The sequence below is a fragment of the Quercus lobata genome, chromosome 2, assembly GCF_001633185.2.
Source record: "Quercus lobata isolate SW786 chromosome 2, ValleyOak3.0 Primary Assembly, whole genome shotgun sequence".
Classification (NCBI taxonomy): domain Eukaryota; kingdom Viridiplantae; phylum Streptophyta; class Magnoliopsida; order Fagales; family Fagaceae; genus Quercus; species Quercus lobata.
The window spans coordinates 12,700,430-12,722,314 of NC_044905.1; the positions used below are offsets into that span (position 1 = coordinate 12,700,430).

The following is a 21,885-nucleotide window of genomic DNA, read 5'->3' on the forward strand; positions in this document are numbered from 1 at the left end:
ATTATTGATACTTAGTTTTAGTCGATTAATATGAAACAAGGGTTTTTTTAGCTAATTAAATTTATCCCGAAGAAGTAAAAAACAAACGCAAATTAATGCAACTTGTCAGTGTCAATTAATTCCTTGGTGTCTAATAAAATTACCGAACGATATGCCTCAAAATCTGTCTACGAAACAAACCAAGAAGTAATTTTTAGCAAGAAACCAAGAAGTATTTTGCTATTGTAATTTGTAAACAGAAACGATGAGAGATAAGAATAAGGGTTTTTTACTGTGAAAATTTTATATTTCTGTTTTAACGATCAATAAAGTTAGGAACATAATAAAATTTTACAACATCCATATTGAGCCCACCATAATCTGCAATTTTTTTTTCTTTCATAATGTAGTATACCAATTTGGGAATTTCATAAAATTGTTGTGAATTGATATGACTTAATTAAATCCATAATAAAAACTTGACTATTTACACAATAAAAATGAAGTTATATTATATATCTCGCGCGGTGGTGAGATACATTATAGTGATTGTTAACAACTAGTTAGCCATCAATAATGGCACTCATGAGTCATGACGGGTTATTCAGTAGTGGCAGTGAGCTTCGCATTAATTTCTAGAGGATTATAAACGAACTTGATCGTTAGACCAACTTTGGACAGATGTTTAGAGGCATATTTGGCTTGAAATAGATAAATAATAGTTGTTAGCGACACAAGTGACATCATGCCCAAGGAAGTAGTTGAAAGTATCCCCAAATCATTAATCTCAAAGTTTTGGCTGAGAAGTGTATGCACACATCATATCCCTATACATAGTATCACCACCAATAATAATCATGTCACCGACATAGAGAAGAGTGAGAGTAGCTTCGAATGTGATTTTAATGATGCATGAATAGTGTAAAGTAAACTTAGGGAAAAATAACCATGTTTAGTAATGACAAAGATAAATTTGAATAACCAAAAATGCGAGCCGGTTTAAGTCCATAAAAGCGCATGTTGGAATCTGTAGACCTAAATAGGTGGATACATAGCCAAAAGGAACATAGCCAAAAGGAAATTACATGTAGACTCTTCATTAACCTCACCATTTAAAAATGCATTTTTGACATCTAGCTAAAATATAGGTCAATTACAAACAATGACAACTTCAAGTAAATATCTAACATGGGCCAATCTAACAACAAGAGTTACAGTTAGAGGAAAATAACCACGTTTAGTAACAACAAAGATAAATTTGAATAACCAAGAATGTGAGCATGTTTAAGTCAATAAAAGGGCATGTTGGAGTTTGTAAACCTAATTAGATGGATACATAGCAATAAGGAAATTACGTGTAGACTCTTTGTTAAGTTTACCATTTTAAAATGCATTTTTGACATACAACTAAAATATAGGCCAATATATCTAACATGGGCCAATCTAGCAACAAGAGTTACAGTTTCTTCATTAGCAATACCATATTATTGAGTGAAGCCTTTGGCAACCAAGTGAACTCTATAGCCTGCCACTTATCCATCTGCTCGAGTATTGATCTTGTACACCCACTTACACCCAATTGTAAACTTACTAGGGGAAAATCAACTAAGTTGAAGTGTGAGTTTTGTGCAAGGCATTAGATTTATCAGACATTGCTTTTGCCAAAGGGGTCCATATTACTTTCATGAGACATAAGAGGCACATGAAGAGTGAGAAGAGAAAAGAAATAATGATAGCCATTAAGAAGGGAGGGATGAAGAATATGATATATATTGGGTGAGTTTTGATTGATATTTTAAAATATCATGAATATCATAAGTAATTATCAACAAAGATGACAAAAAAATAAGATCTTCCCTTTAGTGGGGACCAAATATAGCAGATTCTCAAATATCATAATGGAATAGATCAAAATGTGTAAAAGCAAAATAGTCAATATGTTTGTTTTCCAATATATATATGACACGAGACACAATCGAAATTATGAAAATCTATGGAAACTAAGTGGCATTAGCCATTAAGAAGTGCTAACAATAGAAGACGCGAGACAAGGATGCATGACCTAAGAGATAGTGCCATAAGCTGGGTAAGATGGTGGCAGCGGTAGTAAACTAAAGGGAAATAGATATGAAGGAACTTGCAAGACAGAAAGGTTGAACAAACATCCAACCTTGCGACATGTTCCAAGTAGTTGGCTCATTCATCGATCCTTCACACCACAACCATGATTAGAAAAATGGAGCTAAAGGTTGAGTTCATAGAGTTGCCCTATTGAAAGAAGGTTAAGAGAAAACTTGGGAACAAGATACTTGTCATTAATAAATAAATTGCGAGAATAAATGGATCCTATGTAACTAACATATATAAGAACCATGGATTAGATGAATGCAACATGCAAAATCAATAAACTAAGAGGATGCAATACCCGTGCAATTCAACCCTCTTTGGACACAAACATTTTTTACCATTTTTACTTTTTAACTTAAAATTTTTTTTTTCTTCAGGGATTGAGATTGAAAGTTACTTTTTTTTTTTTTTTTTTAACTCTCAATCTCAACCCTTGATAGCTATTGCATTAAGTGTTATGTTTTAGATATTGCACCTGATCTCAATCTGTAAATAGAGGAGCTTGATGCGCACCATCAATTAAAGACTCAAGCAGAGACAACAGAGGTTCTAGCAACAGTTACCAGTAAGAAGGGGTTTGGAAATACTTCTTAAATCTTTCTTTTTAATTGGTAATTACTTCTTAAATCTTAAGTGATAAACTAACATAACTTGATTCAAGCTATAATCAAGGATGGGCTATTTTCACCACAAACAAACAGCACTTTTATAATTAAAAAAAATTATTATTTTATATACACTTTTTTGGATAAGCATTATTTTATATACACTTTGTATCTATATTTTCACATTCCGAGAACATTCACATTTAACAAATGTTTGTACCAAGTACCAACATTGTACCAGAGGAGTATAAAGACAATCAATACACCCACCCTTTACCAAAACTTTAGCATTTTTCTTATTTCTTATTTTTTATTTTCCTCAACAGTATTATATAGCTTCTGGGTCACTGTCAGCACAGCTTTCTTTTTTTGTCTAATATATATTTTTTTTCTCCAAACAGAAAAATGGCCCTTTACTTAAGCCGTTGGATCTGTGCTTTCTTGAGATATGCACCTCGTACACACACCTCATATTTTCCGGGAAAAAGGAATGATACAAAAGAAAAGAGAAGACAGGTGTCCCCCTATTTTGTTTTGCCCTTATTCACAACAACTACAACAACATCAATATTTCATAAGGGTCTTTAATGACAACACGGACCTTTGCCAATCAATACTCATTTTGGTGAGTGTTTATATATTTCCACGTCAAAGTAAAAGTAAAATATTAACCCTTTCACCCGCATCATCACCAACCATTCACGTGGCACATTTTGATTCACTGGAGTTGACCTAAGAGAGCCGAGTCAATCATATCTGCCTACTGTGATCTACTTAGGAAAAAGAAACGGTGGTGATTTAACGTAGCACCATTTTTTTATTATAGACAAAGAAATAGCTTATAATTGTTGTCACAGAGAGGGAGGTGAATGCTACGTGTTGAAGTTTTGGTGTATCATGGGGAGCGAGTGCATAGGATGTAATGATGTGGAAAGAATATGGTTCTTAGGAATATAAACCAGCTTTGGAAGAATGATAAGAGGCTGGTTTTTTCATACTTGAAAGAGAGAGAGAGAAAGAGAGAGAGAGTGAGAGAGATGAAGAAAGAAGGTAAAGATGGTAATTTTGAAGCCCTAACAAACGGTGACTATGAAGAACAGGTCTCAAGCTCAAGATTCTCATCTCTCTTGGAGTCCAGAGATCGAGATTATCTTCTCAGTTCAACTGGACTTCAGGTTCTCTTTCTCTCTCTCTCCATATAAAGTTTGTTTTGTAAGGTAAACTAAAATTTTCTTTGATATATGTAGTATTGTGGTCTTAGCTAGTTTTATCATGGGATATTATATATGGGTTTGAAGTATAGATTCTAATTTCTACAGCAAATTCTTTCTGTGTGACATATAATGGGTGGTCAGATGAAGTATATGCTTACTTTTGGCCTAACTCAATAATTTAAATTTTCTTTCAACTGAAGAAAAGAAAAAGAGAGAGAGAGAGAGAGAGAGAGAGAGAGAGCAGAGATTGTAGAGAAAGAAAGAAATTAAAGAATAAGAAAGTAGAGAGAGTGTGTATTAATCTTTCATAGTTTTTACACTTTTCTTTCTTCTTGAACTTTGTGGCGTTTCTCTCTCTCTCTCTCTTTCTCTCTTTGTTTCTTTCTTTGTCTGAATGTTAACTTCTTCTGATGCCGGAGTTCATTAATTAATTGTTAATCCTAAATCATTTTTTTTTATATAAATAATTTGAGTTCAAGTTTAAGAAACAATAGGGCATATAAATGTTAAAAAAAAAAAAGATTTGTTGTTGTTTGTTTGTATTCTTCTTCTGAATGTTAATTTTTTTTTTTTTTTGGGATATTTATTGGATAACTTATTTCTTGTATTTTTTTAGTGTAAATCCTGATTATAAGATGATTTTAGACGGGTTTGTCGGGTAGAGTCATGAAATGGATATTAAAATTTTCCATTTCAAAGAGTAGGCCTCTGAATTAACTGGGTAGCTATAGATTTTGTAGCAGAGATTTTATCACTCACTGAAAATTGAAAGAGAAGCTAAGTGATCATTGCCAAATGAGCCTTAAATATTTTAAATCGTGTGCATGAAATATGAATTAAACTAGAGAGTTTTTAGGGTGAAACTTGTGTCTCTCTTTTTGCATCGGATACGCTATGATGTGCACACGTGTTCAGTGCAAAAAAAACACCGAACATAAGCCGAATCTGAGTTTTTAAATTGTGTTAATAGGTTTTATAGTGCCAATAACTGACCGTGAAGGTTACCACTTACAATCTTCAATTTGTTTGTTCTATTTATTCTTATATTTGGTCATCCATGTCATTTATACCCAGACTCTTATACCAAACTGCCAAGTGTAATAGCTGTTTTTAATTCGCTGCAAGCTTTCATTTGCCGACATATCCAACTATCCAAGGGCCATTGACATGGAAAATTATTAGATTCTCGAGTATTATTAATGTTTACTCATTCCTTGATAAGTCTTATCATGAATTTAATTAATAGGATCTATTATTCATGAGAGAGGATAGAATACATATTTATGATACTTCAAGTATACACAATAATTTCTCCATTGACATATAGTAATTTGAATGCATGAATGAAATGAAACTAGGTGATTAAACTGCCTATTCTAAAAAATAAAAAAGTTATCAAGCTACCATATACGCAACAAACAATTATTTTTATTTTTGTGTTATTTTTTTTTGATAATTTAATATTTACATGGCAGATTGAATAATTTGATTTTGCTTCTCTCCGTAACGAGAGGATGCAATATCACTAAGTTATAAGGTTTTTTTTTTTTTTTTTTTTAACTGTGTCATACACATTTTTCTGATTGGACAGGATCAAAATTTTCCACGGTTATATCAAAAATACCTTTTTGGTTGATGTCTTTGATATTTTTGTGCAAAGCTGATAATTATAAAAAAAAGTGTATTTAAAAAAAAAAAAATCTATCGTTGAAGATAGGGAAATTTGAAATTTTGATATCTCTATTGAAAGCACCAGAAGATGTTAGTTAAACTGCAAAAATTAGAAAGCATTATCGAATTGTTTGTACACCCATATCAAATTCACTAGTGGTTGTTAGGACAGAAGATAAATTTTCTAAAATATATAGTATCTTTTGTTTTTAACATGACTGCATTTATTAATATAAGTATATATAAAATATTTTAGAATTAAATTCAATACAAACCATGTATTTTTTAATTTAATTTAAAATTTTAAGATAAAAAATTGCTTCTAAACATATTTACTATATTAGTGGTAATAGACTAGGTAAAGGATTTGAATCTTTTCAATAACTATAATATTGTTTATTGTTATCGGAAAATTTTTAATTACTTCCGAAATAAAGTAAAATAGTGTTTGCTCTTTTTTTTTTTTTTTTTTGGTGCTCTTTTTACCTTCATAATGAATCTTACTATGTATGAATTTAATATGATTTAATCATAAATGTAAAAAGAGAAAGTATTATTCATCACACTTTAGAAATACTTAAAAATTACTTGTTATCATTAACTTTTGAGAGAGGGGAAGATGTTTGAGAGCCGAAGTGTTTGTTTTGTTTAGCGGAGAAAAGGAAGAAAAATATTTTTTTTTTAATGTATATATTTTTAAAATCTTATATATATATTTTTAAATTACAAGTATAGTTTTTTTTTTTTATGCAATTACAAGTATAGTTAAAGCATATTTGATTTTTTTTTTTATAATTTCAAAAAAAAGCTAAATAATAAGAATGAGTTTTAGTGAAGATGCTTATTGACTTATTGTAACGAGACACGTAAGGTTAATATGCTGTCCTAATCAATGAGGGGAGTCCCACATTGGAGTTGTCGTTGGGACAGCGCAGCAGAAAGGACATGTGTCATATATTAATCCCACTTTTAGTCTAGCCTCACATTAACGCTATTGGTACAACACGTGGCCCGTTATAACCCTATACACATGTATATTTGGTGAGAGATCGTTTTCAAAATTTTTGGGCTTCTAGCTTCTAGCTGACCGAACCTTCTAGGCCCCTAGGGTAGTGGATTTTGTGCTGTCCACTCACTGTAGAAATTCATTCCCAAGTACTGTTTCTTTTGGATTGTTGTTTTCAACATCCATAGTGCTAATTTCATTTGGATCTATCATTGTTTTTGGGTCTTTGATTTGATTGTATCGTAACATTGAGCCATTGACTTTTATAGGTTCAATTCATCTCTCACATATTGTTTTGCTTGCTATTGTTGTTGCTACTTTTTTTATTTTTATTTTATTTTTTATACCATTTTTGCATGCTCTAATGATATCGACATTTTAAAAAGTTAATGCATACTAACTATCTTTTGAAGAATAAAATTGAACAAAAAAGATAAAACAAATGAGGGTTGGGTTTGAGAAATTACCAAGATGGATGAATAAAAATGGATAGAAGGAATATTGTTTATGGTACATGGTATACAATTAGCAAAAAAAAGAAAAAAAAGAAAAAAAAAAGAGGTACATGGTATACAAAATATTAAATATATTTTTTTTAAATTACAAATTATTCTAGGGTTGTGTTAACGGTGCTTGTAAACAATAACTGTTTTGAAATTTTTCTAACAATTTTTTTTTTTGTTTTTTACAATATTTTATTTTTTCAACTTTATAAGTATTGTTTGGTGTTTTTTAAAACATTTTTCTATTTTTTTTTTGACACCTTCGGTATTTGTTAACATTTCTCATTATTCTGTATAAGATTTGTGTCATCTGCACATTTATTAATTAAAGCATAAATGAAAACCAATCCTAATTAAGTAAAAAAAGCACATGCACCTATATAGGCTACATATAGAAAAACAGGCCACAAAAGAGGACAGAACGGAAGATATTCCTTTTTTGAGTTGGACGTTACAGTACGAAAAAGAAATAGGAAAGTGGACTTCATCATTATGGGGTCACACACTGAAAGGAATGTGAAAGATAAAAATAAAAATAAAAATAAAAATAAGTTCTCACATCTCAATTCAATTCAACTTTACTCCATATTTTGGATTGTGTTAGGTATATCATATATGGCTCAAATATAAAAAACATTACAAGTTTTATTCTATAATTACTAAAAATTGATGTATCAGCTTTTAAACTATCGGAAAATAATTACTAAATATATTTATTAAATTAGCTTATAAGTCTTATATTGTGAAATTAATATTTTTTTAGAATAAATTGCAAATTACATCCTTTAAGTTTGGGGGTGTTTGGATTTTATAGTTTAAAGTTTTAGAATTTAGATTTTATCCTCTGAAATTTGGGGGTATTTGGATTTTATATCCTAACGTTTCTGAATTTGGATTTTACTCCCTAAATTTTAGTGGTATTTGGATTTTACTCTTTAAAATTTTTGGATGTTTGGATTTTACACAAGTTTCAAAATTTGAGGGTGTAAAATCCAAATGCCCCAAAATTTAGGGGATATAATCTAAATTGTGAAATGTCATGATATAAAATCCAAACATCTCCAAACTTTAGAGGTAAATTCAAAATTCTAAAACTTCATTGTATAAAATCCAAACATTCTAAACTTTATAGCCGTAATTTGCAATTTACCATTTTTTTTTTTTTTTTTTTACATATTTCTATGGCTCTTGATTGATTTTTTACTGGTATTCTTCGTGGTGTAGGTGAAAGTATCTGATCTTGAAGGCAAGGTTATAGGGCTCTACTTCTCAGCCAATTGGTACCCGCCATGCAGAAACTTCACCCCAGTCCTAGTTGATATGTACGAGCAACTTAAGACCAATGGGTCTAATTTTGAAATTGTGTATGTGTCATCGGATGAAGACTTGAATGCCTTCAACAACTATCATGCGTTGATGCCTTGGCTGGCTATTCCATTCTCTGATTTGGAGACTAAGAAAGCATTGAACAGGAAATTTGATATCGAAGGAATTCCTTGCTTAGTCATTTTGCAACCTAACGGTAATAAAGATGATGCAACATTGCATGAAGGTGTTGAACTCGTTTATCGATACGGGGTCCGGGCCTTCCCGTTTACTAAAGAGAGGTTGGAGAATTTGCTGGAGGAAGAGAGGGAGAAGCATGAGAGGCAGACCCTTACCAATTTAATAACTAACCACGATAGAGACTATCTTTTGGGTCATCCCAGTCCTAAACAGGTAAGTCACTGCACTATCTAACTCAAATTAGACTCTGAATCACAGTTGAGACAGCTCAGTTTTGATGTTTAGCTAGTGTCCAAAATCATAAAACCATAGATTATTTTCTCTCTCTCTTAGAGAAAACAACTTGTTTGAGATACGTAATTTGAACGATGTGATATGGTCACACACATTTCATTGGTTGGCAAGCACATGTTTCAATAGTATCCTATATTAACTTGTGTGTAAAGATTTTGGGATCTTAGAAATGGTTCCATTATGTGAAGTTTTGTTAGCTTTATACAATCCTGTAATTGGTTGATCTTATCTGTTCACCAAATTTTCTCTCCTAACTGGTATTTCGACCTATACAGTTAGTGCTACGTTGATTTAATGCACACCTCTAGCTCGGATCATGGCACGGTAGTGTATACAGTCACCAATTGCGGGGTGGAGGGGCTTCTTTATGTGGTTGCGCATTAATGAAGAGTCAAAATGAGCATAGAGGCTCATGAATGTTTCTCTGTTGTGCAGGTACCTGTTGCTTCATTGGTAGGTAAAACAGTTGGACTATACTTCTCTGCCCAATGGTGCGTTCCATGTGTTAAGTTTATTCCGAGGTTAATCTCCATCTACCAAAAGATTAAGCAAATGCTGGTAGAAAATGGAGATCAAGAGGACTTCGAAATAGTGTTCGTGTCAAATGATCGCGACCAACAGTCATTTGACACCTATTTTAATACCATGCCTTGGCTAGCTTTGCCTTTTGGAGACCCAACTGTGAAGGAGCTTGCTAAGCATTTTGATGTACACGGGATCCCTTGTTTGATAATTATAGGCCCTGATGGTAAAACTGTGACCAAACAAGGTAGGAACTTGATAAACTTGTACCAAGAAGATGCATACCCTTTCACTGAAGCCAAAGTGGAGTTGCTAGAGAAACAAATGGATGAAGAGGCTAAGAGCCTTCCAAGATCGGTGTACCATCCAGGGCATCGCCACGAGCTCAATTTGGTGTCTGAAGGCAATGGAGGAGGGCCTTTTATATGTTGTGATTGCGATGAACAAGGGTGTGGTTGGGCTTACCAGTGTTTGGAATGTGGGTATGAGGTGCACCCAAAATGTGTGACAACTGCAGATCGCGCCTCTACGGGGCAATAATCAATTGGCAGTGCTGTTGTGTTAATGCTAATTACTTGGATGTTACATGTTTGTGCTTTAAAATTCAAATTATGTGGTTCTGTTTGCGGATTTAGAATATTGGGATTAGATATCCTTTGGATCATCTATATATCTATTACAAGTTCCAACACGGATCTTTTATCTATGGTTGCAATGATTTTGGGAAAAAGCCAAAGCCCACTGGGCTACTATGCAGTGTGTCTAGTGTACTGTTATCCAGAGGGAGCTCCAGCAAGCTGTAATTAACCAATGAATGAGAACTATGAATTGATGACTTCATTTAGGCTGTGTTTGGTTCAATGTAAATTGAATTGTAAGTGTAAAATGAATGTAGGGGAAAGTGAATACCTGTAAGGAAAATGAAATTCAGGTGTTTGGTTCTGCAATCGAAAATAGTCCAGAAAATGATTTCCGGTGTTTGGTAGCGTTATGAAAATGCTATTTTCTTACAATTTTTTCACATTTTCTTAGCTCTCAAACAAATTTTATAACAGAAAAATTCAAAATATGCACTTAACACAACCAAAAATCAAAATAAAAACATCTTTTATTCACAAACTCGGTGAGAGGAGGAAGAAAGAGTGGGAGATTGAGGGAAAGAGAGATAGATCAAGAAAGAGAGGATCAGAGTGGATGGAGGTGGTGACGGCCAGTGGAGGTTTGAGAAATGGGTTTGCGGAATGGGTTCATTGGAGTGGTGGGTTTTTCGAATGGGTTCGTTGGAGTGGGTTTGAGGAATGGGTTTTCTAGGTTTCAGGGATGGGTGTGGTGGGATGCAACCAAATTAGGTTGAGTTTGAACAAGAAAAAATGGAGGGGACGACGAAGTTGGAGGGGACTTCAGACGACGCCTTGTGGTTTGGGCATTGCTCGATGAAAGAGCTCGGTCTTGGGTGGGTTGAGGACGAGATCGGTTTTGGGTGGATCGGTCTTGGGTGGTGACGATCTAGATGGCAGCGCCGATGAGCTTCCAGCGGCGACTATGGGTGCGATCTCGCCAGTGCTGGGTACGACGAGACCGGTGCTTCTGGGTGTGATCTCCTTGTTGTTTCTCTCTCTCTCTTCTATTTTCCTGGGGTGTAATTCATTTGAAGGTAAAATAAAATCTGAAATGGTTTTACACCCTTTAAGCCTTATTTTACAGTCAACGCAGAAAACCAATTCCGTTTGACCCAATTTTCTGTACCTACCAAACACACATGCTGGTGTAAAAACATTTCCGGAAATGGTTGGAAGCCAAAACAAACGCAGCCTTAGTGGCAATTTATTAACTAATCTTACCGTTTGCTATCACAATTAATCTTAGTTTACAGATGAGAATAAAGAGATTTTTGCTTAAAACTACAATATTCATAAAGAATTCACACACACATGCACACATGCGAGCGCGCACACACACATATATGCACTACCGAGATCTTACCGTCTCAATCTCAATGTGCTCTAAGGTAGTCAACTTTAAGTTTATCAGATACTCAAATTACAGTATCCTCTAGTCCAAGTTGGGAATATATACTCGAACCACTATGTTTCCTATCCATCAAAGTTCCAAACCAAATTATGGTTAGATTTTGATTTACTAAAATTTTTAAAAGCAATACATTGATACTCTCATCTTGCCTTAACATTACAATGCATCGATCCAATCAAAGAGTTGATATGTGAAGAAGCATGCAAAGAAGACTGCTCACTCACAATATTATGATCCTGTCCTAACTATGCCATTCGCTCATAGTTACCTACATCAAAGGCTTCTTCTAGCTAGGACTTCATAGACTTTTAGGAACTCCTGAGCTTCTAGGACCATTGCAGTTTTCATAAAAAGGAGTATTTGTATCAATACTGTTGGAAGCAAAACTATGTCAATTGACATCGCTCTGCATTTGCCACTATCCTCTAATTCATCCTCACGAGCACAACTATTATACCCTTAGGTTCTGTTGAGACACCAGTTACATTTGTTTATTTTGTTGATTTGGAGGCACTCTTCAACCAAGTTGTATTTTGCCATAATATTCACTCATCTTTTACTCTTTCAATCACATTAGATAATTCTTCTTGGTATGTGACTTCTAATTCGTCCACTATCTCTCACAAATCTGTGGTCTCTAATATTCATTTTATTCATATTGCTAATGGATTCACCATGTCTATCACCCCCTCAAAATATATCATTATTCCACAAATGTCACTTCATGAGACATTTCTTTTTCCTAATCTTTCTCACAACTTACTCTTTGTTGGTCAAGGATCCATATCAGCACCATGTAATTGTGAAAGGAAAAAGTTGAGAAGAAAAAATGATAAAAAAGTTAAAAGTTTTGATCCAAGGATTGAGATTAAAAATAAGTATTTTAACTTTTAATCTTAGCCATCAAAAGTGATATTGCATGGTGTTGGTGCAAATACAATAATAATGGAAATAACACAACGAGAAACTGAAAAATATTTCTTAATATTATTAATTTAAAGAGAAAAATTACATAACACTATTTGGACTAAGACGTGGCACTCGATTTCTTTAAGGAGATTCAAGTCCTTAGTTGACTAAACTTTGTAACTGATGCAGACCTTTTCTGACTTGTCTTCCCCAGGATATAATTGCCCAACAAGTGTCGTATGGTTAGCACAACCTCTGCACAAAATGTTCAAACCCAAAACTCTACCAGAAAGAACACCCCTCCTTGCCAAGAACCTCTCTATTTTTTAGTCTCTCCTTTTCAATGTGAGATTAAACATTTTCACTAATTTCTCATCTTCCATATTCATTCCCACATCTTTACATTCATGTTGTAATATTTATTCATTTTAATTAATTAATATTAAAATGCTCCAACAATCCCCCACTTATTTTAATATTAAATTTTTTTAGTTAAAAAGATATTACCTGGCAAAGTCGGGTCACTATGCATCACGAAGGTATGCTCTACATTGAACCTTCACTTAGTAAAACAACGATCTCAACTCCAGAGTCGTAGTGGTCTTCGACTTGAACTAGGATTGCTTTAGGGAAATTAAACGTCACTATTTACATATAACAACCCAGGTGTTGACATGAGCTTTTATAGCTAGCACTTTTCGGCTGTGTGTTGATCCCAGTTTCATGAGTGTATTTGAGATTAAGTCCAAATCTCACAGGGAGCAGCCTCACCCTGACACTCACATAGGTGAAATTTCGTCAAGGGTACTCCTTTAATTCTGACACCCCACTTATACGAGCTACAAATTTCATTATGAGTTTTTTACTCAACCTTTTCACATTACAGGATAAATGCACTTACATCATAGGGACGAACAATTTAAAAAATTATTTACAAAATAAATAATTAAAAAAAATAAATAGTGCATTTCTTACGACTATCATATGATTCGTTTTTCCCATTGAACCCAATTCTCAAGATCTTTGGTCCTTGGGTTGGATATCTTCATACATGGCTCATGATTCTATGGACTTTAGTCCCATCCCCCTTAATGTATTCTAGACCCTATCTTTTGCCAAGGTCTTGGTAAATGGATCTGCAAGATTATCATTAGAGTTAATATAATCCACTGTTATGATGCCACTACTCAAATAAGATCGCACGGTACTGTGCTTTCTTCTTATAGGTCTGGATTTACCGTTGTAGTAACGATTTTTAACTCTGTCAATTGTGACATTACTATCACAATGAATTAATATAGGTGGAATTGGCTTTTCCCAAAGTGGAATTTCATATAACAAATCTCTAAGCTAATTTGCCTCTTCACTAGCTGAAGTTAATTCTATTAGTTCAGCCTCCATTGTTGAATTAGCAATTATTGTTTGCTTTTTAGATTTCCAACAAATAACACCACTACCTAAGGTAAAAATATAACTGGTAGTAGAGAGAGAATCACTTGACAAAGTATTCCAATCGGCATCACTGAAAGCTTCAATCACAGCAGGGTGTTTTTTTTTATAAAATAAGACATAGCTTTTGGTATCAATTAAATATCTCATGACTCGCTCAATAGTTAGCCAATGATCTCTATCAGGCTTGCTAGTAAATCTGCTAAGCACTCCTATTGCATATGCAATATTAGGTCTAGTACAATTAGTAGCTAGGTCTAGTACAATTAGTAGCATAACGCAAACTACCAATGATGCTAGCATAATCATTTTGATTAAAAATCTCATCATCATTATTCATAGGAAATAAATGAACACTAGAATCAAAAGGAGTAGCTACACTTTTGTGATCATGAAAATTATATTTTCTCAATGTTTTCTCAACATAATGTGATTGATCAAGAAATATTCCATCACATGTTTTTGTAATTTTCATGCCCAAAATAAAATTAGCCTCACCAAGATCTTTCATATCAAAATGGCTTTTTAAGCATATTTTTTGTCTCATTTATAATATGCATATTTGAGCCAAAAATCAACATATAATCCACATAGAGGCTAATAATAACATGTAAATTATTCAATGATTTAGAATAAATACATTTATCACATTCATTTGATTTATAACCATTCTCATTGATGCAGGAATCAAACTTTTTATGCCATTGCTTAGGTGCTTGTTTTAAGCCATATAGGGATTTAGTTAGCTTACATACCTTGCTTTCTTGTTCGGGCTCTACAAAGCTTTCGGGTTGATCCAGAGAAAAAATATCAAAGAAATCAAGGTCAGCTTTTTGTTTAAAACCTTTTGCAACAAGTCTAGCTTTGAACTTATTTATTGATCCATCCGGTTTCAACCTTTTTTAACGACCCATTTACAACCTATAGTCTTACAACCCAATGGAAGATCTAGTAATTTTCAAGTTCTATTAGAAATTAGGGATTCCATCTCATCATTTACAACCTATTTCCAAAATATAGCATCATGTGATGCTAAAGCCTCTTTTAAATTTTGGGGATTTTTCTCAATGTTAAAAACATAATAATCAGGATCATAATCCTTTTCAACTCTAGCTCTTTTACTCCTTCTAGGTTTCATTTCAAAATTTTCTTGATTTTGTAAATGAGAAGTAGAAGAACTAGGTTGTGACAAAGTATTTTCTTCACCCCCACTATTTTTCAATTTGAAAGGAAATTTTTTTTCATGAAAAATTGCTTCACCATATTCAATAATTCTTTTTTTTTCAAGATCAAAAAATCTATAGGCTACACTATTAATTGCATAACCAAGAAAAGGTAGTAGCTTTTATACCTAATTTAGGTATTTTAGGGTCAGTAAGCCTTACATAAGCAAAACAACTCCATACTCTCAAATATCCCAAATTTGGCTTATGTCTTTTCCACATCTCAAAAGGTGTGGTATGTGACTTTTTATGGGCCACCTTATTCAAAACATGATAGGCAGTTAAAATAGCTTCACCCCACAAACGCAAAGGTACACCAGATTCAATTAACATGGCATTTGTTAACTCAATTAGAGTTCTATTTTTTCTTTCAGCCACACCATTAGAAGCAGGTGAATATGGTGTAGTAGTTTCATGGATAATTCCCAAAGATTGAACAAATGAGTTGAATGCACTTGATTTATATTCACGGCTTCTATCACTTCTTATTCTTTTTATTTTTCTACCCAATTAATTTTCAACTTCTTTTAAAAAATCTTGAAATTTTTCAAAAGCATCACTTTTATTTTTCAACAAATAAATAGTTGTATATTATGAGAAATCATCAATAAAAGTGATAATATATCTATTTCCTTTATGAGTTAAAATTCCCTCAAATTCACATAAATCAAAGTGAATTAAGTCAAGTAATTCGGTATTTCTTACAACACTTTTATGAGGCCTTTTTGCAATCTTAGCTTGACTACAAGTTTCACATTTTTCAAAATCTTTTGACCGTCTTGGAATTAATTCTAAACTACTCATTATTCCCACATATCTACTATTTATATGACACAAATGAGCATGCCAAAAATTAATAGAAAAAAACATATAAACTGAACTAATAGATGCTTTATTATTCTCAACATTCAATTTAAACATTCCATCATAAGCATAACCCTTACCCACAAATAATCCATTTTTAGTAATTATATAATTATCAGATTCCATAATTTGCTTGAAGCCGGCCTTGTTAAGAAAAAAACTTAATGTCAAATTCTTCCTCATGGACGGAGCGTAAAGTACATCTTTCAATGTTAGCACACGTCCAGAAGTGAATTTCAAATCAATCTCACAACTCCCAAGAACCTTGGTTTTGCTAGAGTCACCAAACATAACAGTTTTTTCTTCTTCAAAAGGATTGTACAACTTGAATCAATTTTTGTCATAGCAGACGTGCCAATTAGAACCAGAATCTGCCCACCACCCTTCAACATATTGCACCATATTGATGTATGTAATCATAGCCACTAAAGGGTCTTTGGTTACATTAGCCTGTGGGACAAATTCACGTTTCCGAAATTTGCAAAATCGAGCAATATGCCCACTCTTGCCACATACAAAATAGGATCTATTAAATTGATCTTGTGAAGAGGGTCCTTGGTTTTTATTGTAATTTTTATTCAGGTTTCCCCTTGCTTGAGGTCTATTATTATTTTTAAAGGCCTTTTTTTAGGCTTCAATTGACCATTTCTAGGAAAATGATTTTTGGGCATATTATTATTGGCTGAAATAAGGTTTACCTTTGTGGTGGAATTACTATTGCTCTCTTGTGTCATGAGTGCATCTTGTCCTCTAGCCTTCTCCTCCACACGAATGCCTGTGATCAAAGTCTCCAAGGATGTCTCATTTTGTTTGTGCCGCAAAGTCTTTCAGAATTCTCTCCAAGATTGTGGTAGTTTATCAATTATGCCAGCTACCACCAAATTGCCTCCAATCTTTATGCCTTCGGATCTCAATTTTGCCACAATCATTTGGAAGTCTTGTGCTTGATCCACCACCGATTTTCCATCCACCATTTGGTAACGAAAAAAATCTACTAGCAGCATACTTCTTTGCACTAGCCTCCTTGGTATCATACTTGCTTTGTAAAGCTTTCCAAATTTTCTTGGCAAAATTATAAGTTGTATCATAATAATCATAGAAAAGATCGGCAAGATAATTCAAAAGATAAGAACAACAATTATATTCATCTTTTGTATACTTAACTATTTTTTCTTGATGGAGACTATATTCTTCCTCACTCATCCTATTGGTAGAAACCTTTGATGGATTCTTGTCCAATATCTAATTCAATTCATATTAGTCCATTAATCACCACAATTAAAAAGAATAAATAAGTCTCTCTCATTTTCAATGTGGTATTAAACACTTTCACTAACTCTTTATCTTCTATATTCACTCCCACATCTTTACATTTATGTTGTAATATTTATTCATTTTAATTAATTAATATTAAAATGCTCCAACACATGGTTATTGTACCATATCTCAATCTATCCGTCAATTATGTGAACCTGGAAAGTACTCTCAACGTTTCTCAAAATGATTGCAATGTGTAGGATTCTCACAGAGAAGATCATTTGGATAGGGCGTAAAGTATGATGTTTGTTTGAACTTTGCTCCTTTTACCTTCTATGCCACTTCTCGCTGCTACTGTTACTTAGGCCTTTGTGTCGTTACAATTATGGCGCACTTCAGATTAGGTCATGCTACATTGTCTTGTATTCAGCTTTTAATTTCTAGTCGTCATTTAGGGTATTTTTCATTATATTGCATGTCAATTTGGAAAAACAAACTGTATTACCCTTTAATGACAGTGAATCTTTTTTCATATGCTCCATTTGATTTATCCATTCTAATGTTTTGGGGCCTTCTCCTGTCAGCCTGTCTCCACTATGAAGACTCATGGTATTTTGTTATTTTTGTGGATGAAAATTCTCGTTATATATGAATTTATATTATGAATCATAAATATGAAATTCACGATATTTATAAAATTTTTACAAAACTGGTTGATACACATTTTTCTAACTCAGTCAAAATCTTTCATTCTAATATTGCCATGAAATACAAAGAAATTGATTTGTTAATCTCTTCGATGCTTATAGGACCTTGTCTCATTAAGTTGGTCTTGATACACAGCAAAATGGTTGAGCCGAGCTTAAGCATCAACAAAGACTTGATTATGTTCATGCTCTGCACATCTGGGGCGAACCGTCCCTAACTGCAGTGAGTGCAGTGTATACCGTGAATTGCACCCCCTCATCTATTCTTGATATGAATTCATTCGTATGAGCGTCCATAATATGCCTCAATTCAAAATTATTCCCTGCTGAAAGTCTTTAGTTGTGCATGTTTCGTTCTTCATCAACCTCATTCCAGTCACTTGAATTGGCATGAACAGTGCTTCATCTTCCCTGGTGAGCTTCTCCACCATAGTGTCCCTTTGATTTTTTCACGACAGGGCTCATGTTACCCCATCTTCATCTCAATCTTTGTCTAGTTTCTGCTGTGACGTGTGAGATTTTTCTTTGATTTGAGAACCCATAAGCGACTGACTCTATTGTACATAATAACTTGTGTTTGTTGACTCGTAATTCTTTGAAACACGTGAGAATCAATACAGAAGAAACGTGCAAGCTTCCAGTAAAGTGCTCATATATTATATCAATATTTTTGTCCTTGCTGACTTGAACCAAAGTTGACTGTGAATATTGTGCAATTATCAATTGGTGTAAGTTATATTTCCCCTCTGCACAGTGGGCAAGAGCTATGCCCCACAAGCCACTTATCTATGCATTGCAAATGAAAAATGTGGTGACAAGGCGGCAAGCTACGAGCCATTTCCTCTAGCTGAAAGTGCTAACGGTAAGAACATTGAACAGAGTGAGTCAAGGTGAAGTTTTTAATTAACTAACGAGTATTTTCTTGGAAGATTAAAATAGATGGTAATAATAAATTAATAATAGAGCTAAAGGCATGAAACCTGAAGGCAAATTGAGCAGGATATTCCATTCCCTGAGGAATCTAAGATGTGTCTGTATGTGATTTGGAACCTGGGGATCTTCTCATCTGAATATCTTGATAACCCCATGGTGGTTCTCATTGGGACCTCCTCAGAAGTTGTAATGGAAGCATGTACCTGATCAGTCACATTCTGATTTGAAAAGGGAAGAGAAAAATTTAGGAATGGGATTTGTACTATAGTTTAAGACCTCTATAATTCTATAATTTGCGAATAATCTCTTACCTGTCTTTGCATTTGCACTGCGCTTGGCAAGGTTGGTGTAGATGGTTCTGCAACGGGTCTTCCACTCAAAAGTTTTGCGATTATGTCAATCTACAAACGCACTGATGATTAGAATGTATTTTACAAAGTCCAAGTTATAAGAATGAAGTGACTAATGAACCAATGGCGATATGGGAAGCTATTGACTTACCAAGGAGAGGAAAAACCTTGAACTACTAATATTAGAATTCCATAGATCAAGTATAATTCTGAAAAGCTCAATGGAGAAAATGCCACCCTTGATCGCTCCAACCGCGGTCCCATGGAACACGCTGCTCTTTGTTTTTATGGCAATCAAAGCTCCAATCATGGCCCCCATTTCTGCACCAACTATAAACAGAATTCTGTGATTTTTAGCCATACACTAGGTACAATCTATTCAATTATTACCTCAATTTTTTTACATGTACATGTACAATACTTCAAAAATGACATTTTCTAAGATAAAACTATAACACAATAGTAAAAACTGGATGCCCATTAATAAAATCAACTCTGAATATACCAATATGAAGTTATGAATCCTTTGGAATGACTTAGAATTCATTAAAAAACTTTAAAGCTTGTTAATATGAATGTAAAAACCGAATGTATTCCTGGGTTTTCATTTATACTACTTGGTTGTTCACTCAAATGGAACAAAATTACAAAATGACTCATAAAAAGGTTACTAACCCACTGCAAATAAGAAATTGAAAATCACACAGAAGAGGATGCATAAAACTGCAGAAACTGCGGAGCAGCACAACTCCTCCATATCAATTGTGAAATATCTAGTCTAGAAAACAGGAAGAAGAGGAAGTAGAAGAAGAGGGCGTGTATAATTCCTTACGCTCGCAAAATATATCAAAATTAGGCTCAAATAGCAGCTTCTTTATGTAAACTTGCAAAGGTATATTACTACTCTACATGCCAAGAACTTTCATGCCAAGAAGTAAGAAGTTGTCTGAAGTTGGAAATAGAATGGGTTCGAACGAGTATACGTGACAAGGAAATTCCATTCCACGTGAGAAAAAAGAACACGCCGCCACAGAAATCAACGTGTAGTAGTGTTTGCTTGGTTTCTAATCCAGTCAATGTCGTCTAAACTCCAAAGGAAAATACGTGATTAATTACCAACTAACAAAGAAAAGTAAATTTTTTTCATTCCCCTATATATGGTTTTTAAAAAATCACAATTGAGATTTGTTAATGAACAAGATCAAATTAATTAATTTATACTTATAAAAAGAACCTCTAAGGTTTCTAACATCATACGACTACGTAACCTCTCCTACCTGCTACCTGTGGTCATCGGTCTTTTGAAATTATAAAGTTACCGTGTGTACAGTTATATAATATTTTCAGTTTCAATCCGTAATGTAAACTGATAGTGACAGATACTAAACTTTGAATAATTAATTTTATTTAACTACTAAAAGGACTTTGTTAGTTGTTTCACCCTCCTCGTATCCCTTTAATTCTAAGATAATTGTTGTCTATACGTCTCATCTATTGATTTTTTTTTTTTTTTTTTGGTGGTAAATAATCTCAACTATTAAACTTAAGGGCTATATCTTAGGATTTCTACTTAAATTTAATCATTTGGTTATATTAACCAATATATTTGTCCATAAACTCCATACAAGTACAACCCACATAGTTAATTAAATTGCAAAACTTAGAGAGCATTTGGTTTGCTGTGATGTGCCCTTAGTATGATGCACAATACAGTGATGTGACATTAATATTTTTGATTTATTTTATTTTTTCTAACATTATCATAATCTAAAATTACAAATATATTACATTACTTTAATTTCATCACATTCCTAAACAATGTATTCTTATATTGAAATTACATTAATGTAAGATTACATTAATATAATATTACGGTGTAATGTCACAGTAAACCAAACGCCCCCGTAGACCACAAATTTTTTTTGTCTAATTAAGCTTTGTCTTTACCAAAATTTTTTTGTCAACGTCCTTGGGAGGATAGCAACTGATCTACAATTACAAGTTCATGTCATTTGAAGAAAATTTAACGCAGTAACAACAAAAAAAAGAAAAGTAAACAAAAATAATTAGGCAAACATTACAACTTCTCAAAAAAGGTACATAAATGGATCAAGAAAAGTTACTAACCTACTGCAAAGAAGAAAGTGAAGATCACATTAAACAATTTGCATGTAAGTGCATAAAGCATGCAGTAGCAGAACTCCCGTACTCTTTCGCCAGAGACCCAAAATGGGAAGGAAGAAACAGGATAGGTGCAAATGCCCATTGTTATGATGGGGGAATTATATTTTATCAAACCAGGCCCAAACAGTTCTTTTTTGAAAGTGAAAAATGTTGTAAAATAGCGGAAGTTCAAATTACTCAGAGAGAAGTACAAAACGAATTTGCACCGAATCACAAAAGCCTCAGCACTGCCAAAGAGAACTCACAGCAAGCTGCAACTCTCTACCAAAACCAAAGGGCGGCAAAGCCAAGTCGTACCCTCTCACAAATTAATCTGGCCGAGACTTTTTATATATAAGTGCTTGGTTAATTAAGTCAGCTACATGTAAATCCAAAAACCAAGTAGTTGAGAGAGTCTGAATTGCGATAAGCTTGGAAAACAAAGTCAAAGCATCTCCACTGAAATTCCGGGAAACGCCCATGTGGCTTTTTTATTTTATTTTTTTCAAATTGCACGCAGTGAAAAAGAAAAGAGTATTTCCTCTGCGGTTCATACTTTGTTGTCAACCTCA

The 21,885-nt window shown here is 33.5% G+C and overlaps 2 protein-coding genes across 2 annotated transcripts; one reads left to right on the forward strand and one right to left on the reverse strand.

Moving 5' to 3' along the window:
- The first annotated feature begins 3,400 nt into the window (after window positions 1-3,400).
- Window positions 3,401-10,393, forward strand: LOC115974544 (probable nucleoredoxin 2). The gene is made up of 3 exons (XM_031094946.1): window positions 3,401-3,886; window positions 8,330-8,824; window positions 9,341-10,393. Exons 1-3 carry the CDS (start codon window positions 3,650-3,652, stop codon window positions 9,965-9,967), a joined length of 1,359 nt encoding a protein of 452 aa, XP_030950806.1. The 5' UTR covers window positions 3,401-3,649; the 3' UTR covers window positions 9,968-10,393.
- Window positions 10,394-17,872: 7,479 nt separating this feature from the next.
- On the reverse strand, window positions 17,873-21,599 carry LOC115961101 (NEP1-interacting protein-like 1). Its single transcript, XM_031080144.1, has 5 exons — window positions 21,278-21,599; window positions 19,302-19,480; window positions 19,112-19,201; window positions 18,848-19,018; window positions 17,873-18,723 (listed from the first exon to the last, which is right to left on the reverse strand). Exons 1-5 carry the CDS (start codon window positions 21,414-21,416, stop codon window positions 18,601-18,603), a joined length of 702 nt encoding a protein of 233 aa, XP_030936004.1. The 5' UTR covers window positions 21,417-21,599; the 3' UTR covers window positions 17,873-18,600.
- Window positions 21,600-21,885: the final 286 nt, after the last annotated feature.

Excerpts from the sequence above, each read along its gene's own strand:
- LOC115961101 (XM_031080144.1), bottom strand. The coding sequence starts at position 21,416 with ATGGGCATTTGCACCTATCCTGTTTCTTCCTTCCCATTTTGGGTCTCT. Across the intron at positions 19,481-21,277 it reads CACTTTCTTCTTTGCAGTAG|TTGGTGCAGAAATGGGGGCC; the intron begins GTTAGTAACTTT and ends TTCTGTTTATAG. Across the intron at positions 18,724-18,847 it reads CCTGCTCAATTTGCCTTCAG|CACTTTCAGCTAGAGGAAAT; the intron begins GTTTCATGCCTT and ends TCTTACCGTTAG.
- LOC115974544 (XM_031094946.1), top strand. The coding sequence starts at position 3,650 with ATGGTTCTTAGGAATATAAACCAGCTTTGGAAGAATGATAAGAGGCTG. Across the intron at positions 3,887-8,329 it reads TCAGTTCAACTGGACTTCAG|GTGAAAGTATCTGATCTTGA; the intron begins GTTCTCTTTCTC and ends TTCGTGGTGTAG. Across the intron at positions 8,825-9,340 it reads GTCATCCCAGTCCTAAACAG|GTACCTGTTGCTTCATTGGT; the intron begins GTAAGTCACTGC and ends TCTGTTGTGCAG.